We start from the raw sequence: 17,137 nt of genomic DNA on the forward strand, positions 1-17,137 counted from the left end.
ATCTAACTTCCTCAAATCACTTCATCTTCCAAAATTAGGGTGCATGGAGCAGACAGCTTTGAATGCAGTTATTACAGTACATGAAATACTGGACACCATTAAATCTTTTCCTGGTGGCAAAGCACCCAACCCTCATGGCTTCGGGACTGAATTTTACAATGTGCAGCAGCTCTCTCCCTTAATGTTGAGGTTTTGTTGATGTTTAATCATTCTATTAATAATCACAAACTCCCCCAATCCATGTATGATGCAAATATTTCTTTAATCCTTAAAAATATTAAGAGGAAAAAGACCCATCATTGTACCGACCCATAGCTCTGCTGAACTCCGACCTCAAAGTTTTTACTAAGATTCTGGCAAATAGATTAAATAACTGCATAGGAAAAATCATACACCCCGATCAATCTGGCTTTATCCCGGGGCATTTTTCTTTCTTCAATGTCAGGCGTTTAATGAATGTTCTGTACACTAGATATCAATCACAATCAAGCGTTGCAATTCTCCCCTTGGATGCAGAAAAGGCATTTGACCAAACTGAGTGGGATTATATTTTAGCAGTGATTAAAGAATTTTATATGGGTGACACTTTTGCCTCATGGGTGAAAATGTTATATGCTCAACCTAGAGACTTGGTTCTCACTAATCTTAATAAGTCACCACAATTTCCATTACATAGAGGCACTCGACAGGGCTGCCCTCTCTCGCCCTTGCTTTGTGCAATCGCGATTGAACCTCTTGCAGTTGCTATAAGAAATAACCCATTAATTTCCTCCCCAAATATAGGCCAAATTAATCGTCACATATCTCTTTATGCGGACGATATTATTCTGTATCTTCACAACCCAGAACAGTCTACACCACCCTTATTCAATTCACTAGAAACATTTGGAAATCTCTGTGGTTACTCAATAAATTGGAAAAAAAAAATGTGAATTTATGGCAGTTCCTAATAACATTGATTCGGTTTTTATACAAAGCTTACCTTTTAAAATTGCCACAAGTAGTTTGAAATATATTGGAGTTAATGTACTAAGGAACCCTAAGGACATATATAAGCTTAACTATCTGATTAGAGAACCTAAAGAACAATATACAAAGCTGGAGGTCCCTGACATTGTCAATGATGGTGCGTGTGAATGCCATCAAAATGGTGACGTTACCAAGATTTTTGAATCTTTTTCAGTACTTACCGATGTATTTGCCCAAAAAGTTCTATTATTAAGTCTTTAAGTAGTCTATTGTGATGCCATTGTGTGGGGCTTCAAAGCACATCGAATATCCAAATTACATGTATGTAAGCCTAGGTCACTAAGTGGCCTAGGTTTATCAAATTTTCAGCATTATTACTGGGCTGCAAATTGTAGAGCCTTAACTTACTGGCAGGACCCATACCCTGGTAGTGCCCCAGCTGACATTCCCTCATGGTTTACTATTGAGCAGAGCGCCTCAAACTCATCTCTTTCCTCATGCTTTTCGCCACATCAGAGTCATCTAAAGTTGCAGTAGGTTCCAACTTCATGCTTACTAATTCCCTTAGAATATGGCTTCTGATCAGGAAGACATTTAAGTTAGCAAACACCTCCTTATCCGCCCCTGTTTGCCACAACCACGCTTTTAAACCTTCACTGTTAGATCCTACGTTTTCAAGCTGGGCAAGAAAAGGAATGTTTACCTATTCAGACAATAATTTTGCAACACTTTTTCAGCTAAAAGAGAAATATGACCTGCCTGCATCACATTATTTTAGATATCTACAAATTAGAAATTATGGTGTTCCTCCATTCCGAACTTTGAAACACTCCCAATTGATAATGAATTACACAAATTGCTTGCTCCCCCAATGGTCTAAACTTGGCTACAAGGTTTGTAGACTTTTTAACAAGTCAGCTTGACATACCTACCAGTCACTTGCAAAACTCTTGGGAGGAGGATCTAGATATTCAGATCTCTGTGGAGGACTGGGCAAAATGCCTTAAGAATACACACACCTGCTCCATCAACTCTACGCAACAATTAATCCAATATAAGGTGTTACATAGTCTGCATTACTCAAGAGTTAAACTTAATAAATTCTACCCCACTGCTTCCCCTATCTGTAAAATGTGTGAACCTGCGGAGGGCTCCCTTGGACATCTTTTTTGGTCATGCCCAAAACTCTGTGAATTTTGGACTGAAGTTTTTCAGTTTCTCTCTGAGGCTTACACCTGTGAACTACCCCCTGACCCAGCAACTGCTGTACTCGGCTGGTCAGACTCTTTACAGCATCTCAGCCACTCTATGCAAATATCTACAGAATATGGCATGGTGATTTCTAAAAAAAGAATTCTCTGTTTGTGGAAGAAAAAAAAAATCAAAGCCCCTCTTTAAGACCTGGTTGTTGGAACTCTGCTGTATTTTACACATGGAAACACTTAGATACAATAATGTAAACTGGTGTGGACCATATTGTTAAACCTACACCCACAGTGCATGGTTGTCAAGTGATGTTTATGTGGTTTTTTATTTTCATATATTTCACTGTTTGTTTGAACCTTATGCAAAACCCCACCTTACTCATAATGCTATAGTGGGCACAAACTTGTCATGACCTCCCTTCCCTATATCTAGTACAGTGACAAACTGAAAAACTAGAACCTAACTGAAGGAATTGTCTTTAGTTTGTTTGTCTGTTTTCTTCTTGCTTTGCCTGGTCTTGTTTTTGTTGTCCTGCACCCTGTACTTTTTTCTTTTTTTTTTTTTGCTTTTATTTTGTTTCTGTACTGTCTGTATGTTTGAATGTTAAACCTGAAAATATTGCAAATATACAAAAATTAAAAAAATATATATTTATTTTTTTGGGCCCGAATTTTATTATTATAATGTTTTTTTTTTTTTTTTGCAGGACGGCACTAAAAAAAATTCTCACCAGCTGTGAGAGAGCGATTTATTCAGAGGGAAAGCAAGCAAAGCATAAATTGCTTTAAATTATGGAAGCCCTGAATCACAAGGTAAGAAAATAATTTAACTACGTGACATTTTTGTATTTTTTTTTTTGGTGTCTTAAAGCCTTCCTACAACGGCGTTTTGTGCCACGTCAAAATAAAAATAAAAAATACGATTTCAAGAATGAAGTCATAGCATTATGAGATTAAAGTCATAATATTTTGAGAACAAAATAATATAAACTTCAAAGTGATGTGGTGGACAACAGCAAAGTGGAAACACCATTAACCAGGGAGATCACATTGGCTATGCAACTCTGTTTTCAAGTTATAAGAGCTGAATTTGTGGGAAATTTTTGCGAGCTCTCTGTGTGCATTAGTACAGGAGTTTTCAACCAAGATATAGGCTTACACTCAAGTAAAGCAAAAAATAACTGGAAATGTATTTTAATTCTCTAATTTTCAGAAACAAATTTTGCAGGACATAGACACAGGAAGGCACTAAGACACCTAAAAAAAATCATCTTGGGGTTCAGGACTTCCGTATTAAATAACATGTTTAATAAATAACAACATGCACCTGGAGAAAGAAATTTAGTATCTCTAAATATAGGTTCGAACGTGAACACCCCACCCAATCATATCGGGTATTTGCAATCTCACAGGCTGACGATAGGACGATCTGACTATGGAGAAGATCACCCAACCCTAATCAGCATTACTGCAGGTCTCCTGTCACTTGTACTCCAGCACCATGGACAGTGACCTGAATAACAACCCTAAATAATGAAAACTGCGCAAAAGCCAGCCAATAAAACTGGAACTGGCAATTTCATCTAAATCTTGTTATATTTGAGTCCAATATGCATCACATATTGAATCATTCATGGCCAGTCCATGAGAGCATCATACGAGGATAAAGCCCAAGGTTTTCCTAAGCAACCACTGGGTGGCGCCATGATGATTGTAACTGCCTGTTTTCTGTTTCTGGTCTCGAGACGCAATGTAAAACTAACCGAAATGAGCGATCCAGACAGAGAACAACAACCATTTAAGTATTATTTGTGAAAATTAATTTCACACTCAACTTGTACAGTTGTTGGCTGTCATAACAACTCAAAGTAGTAAATTATATCACCTCACACCATCGATTCATGTTATCTACTCAGGTGAGGCACTGTCAAAAAAAAAAAAAAAAAACTTTGTGAAATATCGGCACTATAGATTCACATGTTTTTTTGACAACTTCTACAAATGTAATACTTTACCCACTAAGAATAAACGATGATCCAGGTGAAAACACTAGAGACCATAATTGAAAACAGGTGAACCGTGGAACACTTATGCGTTCAGGCAAAAGGTGGATACAACAGTCAGATACGTAACACAAATCTCGTCATCAGCAGAGTGCTCGAGCCCGATTTTTCTAACCGTGTGTCTATGAACATGCAGACTGCACATGCGCCTGGAATTATTTGCATGAATTAGTGGATCCACAAAGTGGCAACACTCACATTTGAGCCGTTGCTGTCACGAAGAAATGCTAGAAGGCATGACTGCCGGTAAATAACAGGAGACGAAGGTAAAAACATCAACAGTAGATATGCACGTCAAGAGCGTGTGTGTGAGGAGGTCAGGAGACACCTGCATTTGTATAATTCGAGTCTGAAGGAATATAAAGACATCTTTATGGGTCTAAATTCCTGAAGAGAAATTGTCAGTTGTAGCGTGCATGCGCCAACCACCTGTGTATGCACGCATAGTTATATGGAGTATACAGTACATTGATAGGCTCACGTCAGACTGTGCGCAGATGCTGAGCGTTCGCATCAAAATCGAAGTATAATTTGGGCTTAAGACCACACAGTTGTGAAATAGAAGGCTTTTGCCATTAAATGTGCTGTCTAAATATAATCGGTTGGAGGGCTAGTCAACAATCATGCACCCTACTGATGGCCAAAGTGAAAGAGATCACCTAATCTGATAGACAACACCCCTCCATCTCTTAAAGGAATAATACCCTTACGCCGTCTCGAACTCGTATGACATTTACTCACTCGTTTGAAATTTCCCTCACTCTGCGGAATAAAAAAAAAGATTTTTTGATACAGTATGATGTCTGTTTTTCACCAAAAACTGATCCGATTTCTTCAGAAGACATGGATTAAACCACTAGAGTCGTAAGGATTACCTTTATGCTGCCTTTATGTACTTTTTGGAGTTTGAAATCTTGCATTGTATGGATATATTCACATCATATCTCCATCAAAAATCTTAATTTGTATTCTGTGAAAGAAAAAGTCATATGACTTGGAGATGCCATAAAGGTGAGTTAATGATGAGAGAATTATCATTTTTGGGTGTACTATTCCTTAAAATACATGCTCATCAGGATAACACAGTGAATTTGTGTTTACTACAGCCACAAGGTGCAGAGTTAGACAGAATTAAGAATTGCTTTAGAAGTGACTGTTAACAATAAAAACCTAAGTATAGTAAAAAAGTACTATAGAGAGTGTTGTTGTGTAGTCATGCACAGAGTCATTTTCTCAGGGGCAAAATGAAAGGGGTATGAATAAGCGGTGTTCTCACAGCTCTGATTTCTCTCTCCTGCAGGATGCAGTCACAAGTGTAGGCCTCGTCTCTGTATGGACATGCCACCTGAGGATCCTCAGACATCAGAATCACAGAGCAGAGACACTCTCTACAGAGGAAAAAAAAAAGTTTTTTTTTGTAAATGTCACTGTAACATTCTCCCCTCCCACTTTTAGTGTAAAAACTAAACCTGGCTCTACACTAGCAACTCATTTTGGCCGAGGGTATCACACATGCAGACTGTTTTGCAGAGATCTAGCTCTCTTCAGTCAGAGGTATGACACACTTGCCAATTAAAAATGCTGGAGGGGCGAGACACATAACGACTCATCGCAACTATCTCTCTCTAACAAAATAACAACATGAGTAGCTGCAATTGCAATAGAGTGATTTGGGGCGTTTTCAGACCTGTAGCTTGCTTGATTGTTGCAAAACAGGGGCTAAAATAGTTGCAATGTTGCATTTTCTTCATGGTTCGGTTGGCTTTCACAAGGTTATATTTTAAAATGCACCAAAACTGTAAGATGTCCATCAAGGTTATTTTTATCCGTCATTAGTTGCTTTTGTATTATTTTTGCAGAATGAAAGAATCACAATGGATTTTAATCAGCATTTGTGATGATACGCAGCTGAGCGTGATAAAAAAAAAAAAAGTTCCGATCAGCTTGTCATCTTGTCAGTTCTTCAGTGACCGAATGATTTTTTCAAACAAAACATGTGTCTTTTTAGTGCAACTCAGCAGGGAGTCCCGATGGTCAAGTGATTAACACCTCCTGCTGAGAGGTGCTAATGGGCGCTCTGTCTCCCTCAGCCTTGCCTGTGATTTTGTTAATGAAGCTAACACCTGAAAATCTTTGGAAAAATCAGCTCGTGTAGAGCCAGCTTAATGTGTTTTCATGATTCGCATACTACTATTAAAATAATATGTAAGCGGTATGTCCATTTTACATGGGTAAGTGCGATCTGACCCAGATAATATATCGATATGAAACGCATGTTAATGCCAGGAGTGTGTGTAAACAGAAGTTTACCCATATTTGACCTATTTATATACAAAAAAATATCTCAGATAACAACTAGGTTGAGGCTCTCAACGGAGAAAACCTCCATCCCTTTGCCTAGATCTGTCTGTGTTTTTTCTAAAAAGGTTACTAAACCACCGCAGCACTCATCTGTCTTTCTCACTTGCAGAAACAGTGGAGACACTCTCGGAGCAGGACTCCCTCCCCAGAATTAAGCTCCAGAAAGCATATCCTGCACTCCACTCTCTCTGGGTTAGGAACCAGATCCTGTCCGTCCATCTGCACCAGACGTGCATAGTTTTCCCGACGCTCTGCCTCTCTGGCCTACGACACAGAAATAGAAATGGTCACAACTGAGAGAACACCTGACTGAAAACATACATAGATCTAAATAAGAATTAGCAAACACATAGTACACACTCAAAGTGCAAACATTACAAAAATGCATTTCAGATAGTTCAAACATTACAAACTGGTTCTTTCAGTGAGGAAGAAGCACTTTGCATGTGAATTGTAGGCGGGATAGGGTGTGGGAAGGAGGGGTCTAATGGTTACAAGTTTACCAAGTAGCATTATTCTACACATTGTGGGGGAATAAGTGATTTAAAAAAGCCTAAAATAGATCATTATGAAGAGGATGTACAAATTCATTAATTATGCACTATTACACATGTATTACAGTATGAAATAATGTTAACCCTATAACGCCAAGTGTATTACATATGATACACAATGTTTGACGGCTCCTGTTTCACTGTCTGATCAAGCTGACGAGCCAAACAACCTGTGGTAAGATACACATATTTATGGCACCATCTAGTGGTTATTTGTGAAAAAACGTGGTTTCAATATTTAAATTGATCTATTTAAAATGGCAGCAGACTTGTGAGAAAAGTGACTCTTATGTTGGGATAAATGACAGCTTTTTTTAATAAAGTAAAAGTGTATATTTTTACTGATATTTTAAAATGAGTATTTGCTGAATATAATCAACTTGTGCTTGGTTAAAATTTTGAACATTATTTTATTGAAAACCCCCTTTGAAATCCATGTATCAAGATGATTCAACAGGCTTTCTCTCAATCACCATTACATTCCATTCATGCCCACCACAAAAAACAAAACAAAAATACAGAGCTTTGATAATTCTGACGTGCATTTTATAAGATACATTTAAAGTGTGAACTATTTCTGTGAATTTTCATATATGCAGCCTGCTCTGTCATTATAAAGATCTCATTAATTTATATTACAAGCTATTATGTTATCATACCATAAGTTCCTGAGACCCAGGGAAAAAAGTTTTACAATTTCCTTTTTTTTAAATGTCAATATAATGTTGGGTGCATAAAATACATATCATAAAAACTGTTTATTGAAAAAAGAATATTTATTCATATTGTATTTTAAGTGCTGAATTGAACTGTGATACATTTCAATCCATATTTATAGACCAAGGAGAGGAAGCTGTCATGGCCAAACTCTCAAACATTTGGTATATCTGAAAAGCCCAGGGAGTCCTCTGATAATACCCCAAGATTTACCACTGTAGCATGCATGGGCTAAGAAAAATTTAAATAACAAATGTCCAAGACAAAAATGAATTGCAGGGCTTCAGGAGGATAATGACCTTTAAAGCCTAATGTATCAAATATAATACATTAAAAAAAAAAAATTTTAAAACATGAGCAATTATTTTTTTTACGATTTCTTTTTATAGTCTAATGGTACTGAAAAGTTTAATGACATAAAAATATTAGAATTTTCTGACAATTCTTTCATATCTCAGGCTTTACAGGGTTAAATTGTTTACATAAGAGTTGGCGTCTAATTGTGCACTCATCACATTGCTTTAGTAATAATGTGTGACAAAAGAAACTAAAATGCACGATACTTGTATTTTGTATGTATTTTTACTGGATTTCTTACCATATTATTTACCAAATAAGTACATATATTTATATTTTATACTATACTGTATGTGCATAGTTTATGAAATATAACAATAATGCAATCACTGACATTTACACTGATCAACTAAGCTACATAATTACTATAAGCTAATACACTAAAACAGAACAAGCACACATACACTACATATATTCAGAAAAACAAAAATCAACATGCCCAAACATGAATGGTATGTACCTGTTTTTAAAGCGGTCGTGACATGAGGAATACAATTTCCCTTGATCTTTTAACATGTTAAGAGTTTATTGTACTATAAAAACATACTGTAAGATTCAGAACTCAAAACTTCCTCCTCGATACAAAAAGAGCATTTATTTAAACCAAGCTGCAAAAATGGCTCGTCAGGATTTTCCCTACTTTGTGACGTCACATAGATGAATATATCAGCACATGACTGCCTCTACAGCAAGACATTAATGCCTACTTTTACATGATAGCACCCTTGGCCCCCCCACTAGTGCTCAGTTGGCTAAAGAGGAGAGAACAAGACAGTTGGGCCTATTACTCCTCCACACCAAAAAAGCCTTACACAGGACCTTCTTGTGATTGTTGGTGCCAGATGGGCTGGTTTGAGTATTTCTGGTTTTGAGTAACTGCTGATCTCCTGGGATTTTCACACACAAAAGTCTCTAGAATTTACTCTGAATGGTGCCAAAAACAAAACAAAAAAAAAAAAACATCCAGTGAGCGGCAGTTCTGCAGATGAAAACGCCTTGTTAATGAGAGAGGTCAACAGAGAATGGCCAGACTGGTTCGACTGACAAAGTCTACAGTAACTCGGATAACCGCTCTGTACAATTGTCGTGAGAGGAATAGCATCTCAGAATGCTATTCTGAGATGCGGATTGGCGCTGTTTTGGCGGCACGAGGGGGAACTACACAATATTAGGCAGGTGGTTTTAATGTTGTGGCTGATCAGTGCATATATATATATATATATATAAAGACTATGTCATGACCCCTTTTAAGATATTTATTTGAGTTAGTCACATACTTCATTTGCATAGTCACAACCTGTCTTTCTTAAATTTAAAGCTATGTTACACATGAATAAACAAAAGAGAGTTCACTCAAGCCCTGCATGACCCAGACACAGCGACAAACAAGTTGTTACATTACAGCCCCAACCTAACAAAGACATGTCTTCCTCTTTTACACCCTCTCTCACACTAGATAGACTTACTCGTCATTTAGCAGATACATTTTATCCAAAGTGCACTAGTTGCCAGCCCACAAGAAGCAACCATGGGGTTAAGTGCCTTGCTCAAGGGCACACTGGTCATTAGTGAATGCTCTCATCATGTTATCTTCAGCAAACCAATTAAATCAGTATGTATCTAACTGCAAGAGCTTAAAATGTCTCATTTTTAACATTTTGTGGCAGAAAAAAGGTGCTTAATTATGTTTTTTAGAATGCCTGCAGTCACGACTTTAGCCCAATGGCCACTGTAGTACAAAATTTTTGCAACACTGTCCTAGGCCACAGGACATTCATCCAGACATTGTTTATAAGGGTTTAGATCATCCACCTAAACAAATTCAATTTGTGCTTTTTAATTTCCTTTAACAGTATCTACATTGCTTGTGCGCTCAATCGCAGTCTTGCACTATTGCAGTATGTGTCCTAAGTTGAGGATGGGTGCTTTATTGATAACCTAACTTCATTCTCACATAAATATTTTTCCAATGATACTGGGGTTTAAATACTTTTGTAGGTATCTACAGTCAACTTAGAAAATGACTTTAACATTTTTTTATTTTTATCCTAGGCTATCCTACATACCAGCAAAAATTGTGCAGCAAGAGTAAATTCTATAATTCTTCTATAATTACAAAGATATACAATATGTGATCTGCTGCTCAAGGCATCACTTATCTGCCCATTATAAGGGTATGCACCTGAATAAAGTTTTGAGCCAAGGCATGGCTCAACAGAACAATGTTGCAAACAAAGAAAAAAGCATCTCATTGGATCCAGCAGAAGTAACGACATCATACATCTCTTTGTTGGAATATTTTTCAATTATTTTTGAAATGACGGTTACAATGGTTGAGATGGTTCCAAAAAGTGTCATTAGACCAGATGAGGTTGGCATGCAAAAACTTCATTATTGGCAAACTGTTCAGACATATACAGGTTGTGTGGTACTGGTGTTGGTGTGTAGTTCTTTTGGAGTGTGCCTAGTTTGTAATTGAGACTGTGCCATGAGAATGTGTATGTGTGTCAGTAGTCCTGGTCGAGGTTGTGCAGTAGTGAGTTGTTGCCCCTCAGCTCCTCTCTTCTCCCTTTCTCCTTAAAAAAAATAGAGACAAAAGAGAAGAGATTCAGACTGAGGAGTCAATCAGAGCTCAAGCTTTCTCCTACTCATAAACCATTAGAGATCAGTAAATCTCAATCTACCTGTTTGAGTTAAATCACTGTTTTTAATTAATCAGAATACAAACCAAATCACTGTGCTGACCCGAGGAGTTTTTTCTTAACCTGAGTGTGAGTGTAGATGGATACGGTTTATACTGTTTGTGTAAAGACACAAAACAGCATGCCAGTCTCATCTATTCCCTTTAATTTCATCAGAATGGAATATTCCAGCAGGTTCTTTTGGAATTGTTGTTAAATGTGCCATTAAACTACTAGAAGCACTGATTTTAAGCTGATTAGGACAAATGCATCTGCTAACAATTAAATGTGAGTCTAAGTGATTATGTGTGTGTTTACAGGAGTCTCACCTGTTGGTACTGCCTGATCGCTTCTTTTTCTTGCTGAATGCGCCGTAGCTCCAGAGCATCTGGTCTGTAGTTGCCAGGAACAGTGTACCCTTCGGGTCGGTCTGCACTACACATTTCACAGCCTGGTCGTGTTGGTTTATTAATATATGTACATGATGGGCAGGCCCATCCCAGCTACATAAACACAAAATATTCAAATAAACATCTTAACCATGCCATACAACTCCATTTTTTGTATAAATGTTATTAAAGGCTCAAAAGTAAGGATACTTGCCTTTTATCCTTAGGGGAAACAGAGCACATACCTGTGTATTTGTTCTGTTGGGCACAAGGGCTTCATTCAACTGCGGCATCTCAAGATTAATCAGGTCACGTTTTTCAACCAAACCCAACTGATCCGTGCCACCAGCACTGTCGCCTGAGAGGTCAAAACATCATGATGCACTTAACTCACAGCTGCAATAACCAAGTATTATCTAAAATTGCTAAAATAATGTATACACAGAAGGATGTACAATGATAATAATAAAAGTTAAGATAAAAATTGAAGGAATATTGTGTTGCACACAATAGAGGACAGGACAAGAATTCTTTCCGAAATTGTTTTGCTCGTCCTTGTAATAGTTTTGCATTCCCTCGCAATAAATTTACCGTGGTTTTACTATAGTTACCATATTTTAACCTTGATATTCAGAGTAAAATCATAGTAATAGTACAGGAAAATTAAAACTATGGTAATAAAAATAATAATTTTGTGGTTATTATGGTTTTTCTACAAATACCATGGTATTCGTAGTAAAACCATAGTAACCACAAGAATTACCATGGTTAATCTATAGTAAAATCATGGTTACTATATGGATACAGTATACTGTATTAAAACCATGGTTAGCCTACAACAATCATGGCAATAATACTATATTTCTGCCTAAAACTATGGTTACTACAGTCCGCCCTGTCCTCTAAGGGGCTCTGTAGCGGCAATGTGTATGTATACTCTATGTATACAAGGCAAAAAAAAAATAATCATAATTCTGAATCAGTATTTTTGTCATGTCTTCCATTATTGTTATCTACAATTTATTTACCCATAATTTAGAACCAAATTTGCATAAGATATTAAGAACTCTTCTTGAATTAAACTGTTTTTTCTTACCCCACTGGCAAATTTTTTTTCTTCTTTTAACCATAAACTTTTGCTAGTTTTATCCTAAAAACAAGAAAAACAATTTGCCGGTGGGGTAAAATAAAAATAAACTTTAAAATATATTCTCTCAAAACAAGTCTTATTGTCTTATTTTTTACTGGAAAATGAGACAAAAACACTGAATAAGAAAATGATTGTTTGCAGTCTTGCAGTGAATGTTATCACTGTGCTTGACGGTTTTATTTGGTTACTTTCATACATAATATTGTAAGATGTGTATGAGTGACTATGCATACGCACTCAGAGTACTATGGCTGTTTTGCAGTCTTGTAGGTAGGGTGCTATATGGCCTTGATGCGGTGTTCAACGCCGCTGGCCCATTGGCAACTGGTTTTTGGTGGGGGCGATTAGATGTTGGCACTAGGGCAGGCATGAGTAAAGCACTTTCCTGATCTAGTTGGTAAAGCCCTCGACTGAGACGAGCCTGACGGGCAGAAATCAGATAAAGGAACGCAGTGTCGCCATCTCGCTGAACTCCATAAGAAGCCAGAGAACGATGATCAGAGCACAACGACTGACCAATGACCCAGCGCTGCACACGTGGATGAAAACCATAGTCTGTGAAGATCTTAGAGGGGAAAAGCACAGTGTGTTATTAATAAGGAGCACAAGCAGTGTCCCTTAAGTTATTACACTGCACATCACTTTAGATTAAATGTGTCTGCGAAATGGCAACTAAAGCATTTTTGAGGAACAATTTGGGCATGTTCACATGGCACTGAAAGAACGGCAAGTAATTGTTGGTCAAATAATGTTTATTTTAATGTTAATTTGCACTCACCTGCTGTTTGAGAGCACCAATTGTAGATTGGGGGAAGACTTTCACTGTGACACAACAGGACGAGGAAGCATCCTCTACCACCACAGCCAGGCTGTATCAATGCATCAGCTGAGATTAGGAATGCTTGGCAACAAATGCTACATATACAGTGGCCCCAAAATGTATTTGGACACTTTTGGACACTTAAGCCACACTTAAAAATGTCTGAATGTGACTGCAATAAATACAAAATATCAACACAAGTGGCATCTGCAAACTAATGATGCTAGAGCTTTTCTCAGAACTAACTTTTTTTGTAATGACTTTAACCAACTGGTACTCTTTTTTTTTAACCAGCCTACCAACTACTTTTTATCAAATGTTTTGCTTGAAAAGTGTGTTTGTACTATATTTCGTTAAATAAAATGGCACTTGGATTGATATTTTGTTATTTAATGCAATGACATTTTAAGTGTTTGCAACTACTTTTTGAGGCCATTGTTTGTACGTGTTAAAAAAAAAAACAAACAAAAAAAAAAACATTTGTGTTGGAGTGGTTGGATGGATTACCAAGTGAGTTGGTGTAATCGATACATTACTAGATTGGATTGTGAAAGATACTTGAAAATATCACAAATTAAAACTAACGTCAGTCATTAAATCAAAGGTTAACTGCTTTGCTTAATAAAAGTGTGTATCTGTAAACAAATGTTATTTACCTGATGTCTTTGTCTGCGTAATTTCGTTTAGAAGGCTGAATGCACAGAGCTGCTCTCTGTTTAGCTAAAGATGTTGCACAAACAGAAGCTGCCCGAACATCACCTGCCTCTATAGCACAAACCAGCTCTGCACAGATCTCCTCTAAAGGGAAGAGAGAAACTGAATAAGGATGAGAATGTGAAAGCTGTTTGGGAAAGCAGTGGCATGGAGGGAAGAATCAGAAGAGGGAGAACAAGTGGGTGCGACAGATATGTTTGCATCAACACAACAGACAATTGACACTTTGTACTTTGTTTGGCAACAAATTCCAGCAGTTTGTGAGCAGAAAATTAAAACAAGAATGAAAAAGCTACCTGTACGTGGCACGAGTGCAGTGCTTTGTGAATTCAGAGGCTGAGGAGGTAGCTGTTCAACTTCAGTAGGGGAATTAATCACCACTGAGAAGAAACACAGAAACAAACAGTCAAAACTGGAAGAGAAAAACAGCAAAGTCATCACATAAGAAGAGAACAAAAGACTGAACAAAAAAGAATGAACAGACGCAAAAAAAATTATAATTTAAAAACAACTGATGAAAAACTGATGTAAGGCAAAGCCAGTTTTTTAATTCAGCCCATTTTATACTCAATGGTAATTCAAAGTGCTTTACCCAGGCATAGTAAAGAAAAAGAAATAAAGACATTTGACAGTCAAGTTTAAAACAATAAGTTAATAACTAAAGAAAAGGAAATAAAAGTTTAATTTAAAAATTGATTAAAATGAATAACAAAGACAGAAAAGATGTAAATAAAAAGACATTAATTCAAATAAAGCAACCCGGTCAGAGACGCTTCTATGGCTGAATGTGGCCAGAATCAGATTTTTTTCACACACGTGACACAGGTCTGTTAATTGGATGACCATGTGAACAGCCACAAGTGCATTGAATCTGACATTTTCTAATTCAATCTGGGCCACCTTCACAGATACGTATCTGATTTTTTCCAATATGCCTTCAGTGTGAACAGCTAGGTCAGATTTAATGTGATTTTTACATCAATCTAACTCAACATTTTTCATTTGCGCAATCGATTTCCGGCATATGTGTTATTGTTTAAAACTTTAAATTGCAAGTCAAATCTTTTCTAGCTAATGCATTCAGTTTTTTTATTTAAAGGGGTCATGACATGAAAAATCTCATTTTCCTTGATCTTTTGACCTATGGTCATTGTACAATAAACTGTAAGCCTCAAAACTTCTTCCTCGCTGCAAAAAAGTGCACTGTTTGAAACCAAGCTGCCAAAACAACTCACACTGTGGTAGACATTTGCATCTGACCGCCTCCACAACAACACATCAATGCCTACTTTACCTTATCACTTCAGTATCCCACCAAGTAGCAGAGAGCAGTGAGATGGCAAGGAGAGAGCAGGGGCCTCATTTATAAAGACCTTCGTAAAATGATCTTAAATATGAACGTACGACAATTTCCTAAATGTTCCTACCAACAGTTTATAAAACATCCGAAAGCACGAAGAAAAAAGTCAGTGCAACTAACGGTTTCTGCCCATATAGTGTAGCCTATTCAACAACTAATCATCAGTTATTCATTTTCATTATCAATAATAAATCCATTCATTGACCACATTTACTGTAAATACACACAACCAATGTCTATATTCTTGCTAAACCTTAATTCCAAAAAGAGGTTAACATGCTCTTTTACATACAATAAAATCTGCATAGTCTGCATGGCAATCACATTCTGTATAAAATGTAAGCTTTTTCCTGCTGTTCTCTTCTGCTCACTCTTGCCATTAATCAAACTGCGTTTTAGGATTTTGGTCAAAACAACAGACAGAGGCTGAAGGGTGAATTGATGAAAAATTTAAGGCAAGTTTTAAATATGAGACTGTTGCGGTGCTTTCAACCATCTGTATATTGATTTAGGTATGTTTTAAGGACTGTAAACAATATATCTCCTCGCTCCAAAAATGTGCTTGATGTAGCCCATTATATACCATGTATTACACCTGCCTGTTATCTCGTAGGTCTTAAAATGTATATTATGAAAACGTGCAGATAGGGCTATAAAAGAATACTGTTACAGCGGATATCTAAAATAAAGGATTTACATTTTGCATACATAATCTAAATACTACCACATTCTGACTCATATCGGAATATTCTTGGTCACGTAAACGTGCTAAATCATTTAGTAATAAATTCAGTAAGTCACTGACTATTCGTATTTGCATTAATAAAAATAAAAAAATCAAGTCGGCGCGCACTGGTACATCGGAGCATAAGCACAAAAAGTCAGTTTCTGCCTTTATAAATCCCGATTTGTTCCTCACTTTTGATGCAGGATCAAATCCAAGGAATTTAGGATCAAATCTGATCATACGTATGTTTTATAAATGAGGCCCCAGGTCTCTCAAGAGCAAAGAGCTAATCATAACAGTGGGCGTTTACTGTCAAGTCTTAAAGGAGGTGTAGCACCAGAACTGAGCGTTTCGGACAGGGTGAGGGTGGAAAATTATCATGTTTTACAAAATATTTGACTGTTTTTTGTGCAAAATTCTTTACTAATATTATAAGTGAACCTTAAGGAACACATTAAAATAATAAAAAAATGCATGTCATGATCCTCTTAAGGAAAAAACATAAAATTATAGGCTCAAAAGTTAGGCAGTTAAGCGATCCGTTTGGTAAGAAGAGATAACCACTCAGTACAATTGTAGTGAGCAGAATAGCATCTCAGAATGCACAATATGTCCAACCTTGAGGTGGATGGGCTACAACATCAGAAGACCATGTCGGGCACTTTATAAGGACCATAGTGTTCCTAATAAAGTGCTCAGTGAGTGTATAATTAATGCTACCTTTCCTACTGACCTTCAATTTTAGGGTGTGTTTCGCTGTTAAGTAATATTACACTCTTGAGCTTCGATGATATTTAAATATATTTTATCCATCGAGACCGTATTTCTCCATCACTTGCTGACATATTATTAGATATATAGGCATTAAGTGTCTTATCCACTTAAAAGAAATGAAAACAGCTAATTACATTTTTAAATGCAATTTAATAATTTCTTTATATTATAATGATGAACATGCCAGAGTTGGTGATACACATTCTCAGAGAGTGTTGTACGCATATATCTGATTTGCACTACAAATGTCATGCAACCTTACAAACAAAACCCACATTTGAGCAGAAAATCAGATT

The 17,137-nt window shown here is 36.8% G+C and overlaps 1 protein-coding gene across 1 annotated transcript in view; it reads right to left on the reverse strand.

The window, feature by feature from the left end:
* Window positions 1-17,137, reverse strand: part of LOC127453578 (ranBP-type and C3HC4-type zinc finger-containing protein 1-like) — a 30,834-nt gene that overhangs the window by 6,989 nt on the left and 6,708 nt on the right. Inside the window, exons 3-10 of the mRNA XM_051720047.1 lie at window positions 14,277-14,360; window positions 13,923-14,064; window positions 13,225-13,315; window positions 12,684-13,011; window positions 11,542-11,654; window positions 11,237-11,410; window positions 6,702-6,862; window positions 5,514-5,625 (exon numbers count right to left, since the gene is read on the reverse strand). Coding sequence (XP_051576007.1) covers window positions 5,514-5,625; window positions 6,702-6,862; window positions 11,237-11,410; window positions 11,542-11,654; window positions 12,684-13,011; window positions 13,225-13,315; window positions 13,923-14,064; window positions 14,277-14,360 — 1,205 coding nt within the window. The remainder of the gene's footprint in view (window positions 1-5,513; window positions 5,626-6,701; window positions 6,863-11,236; window positions 11,411-11,541; window positions 11,655-12,683; window positions 13,012-13,224; window positions 13,316-13,922; window positions 14,065-14,276; window positions 14,361-17,137) is intronic.

This window comes from Myxocyprinus asiaticus, chromosome 2 (genome assembly GCF_019703515.2).
Source record: "Myxocyprinus asiaticus isolate MX2 ecotype Aquarium Trade chromosome 2, UBuf_Myxa_2, whole genome shotgun sequence".
NCBI lineage: Eukaryota > Metazoa > Chordata > Actinopteri > Cypriniformes > Catostomidae > Myxocyprinus > Myxocyprinus asiaticus.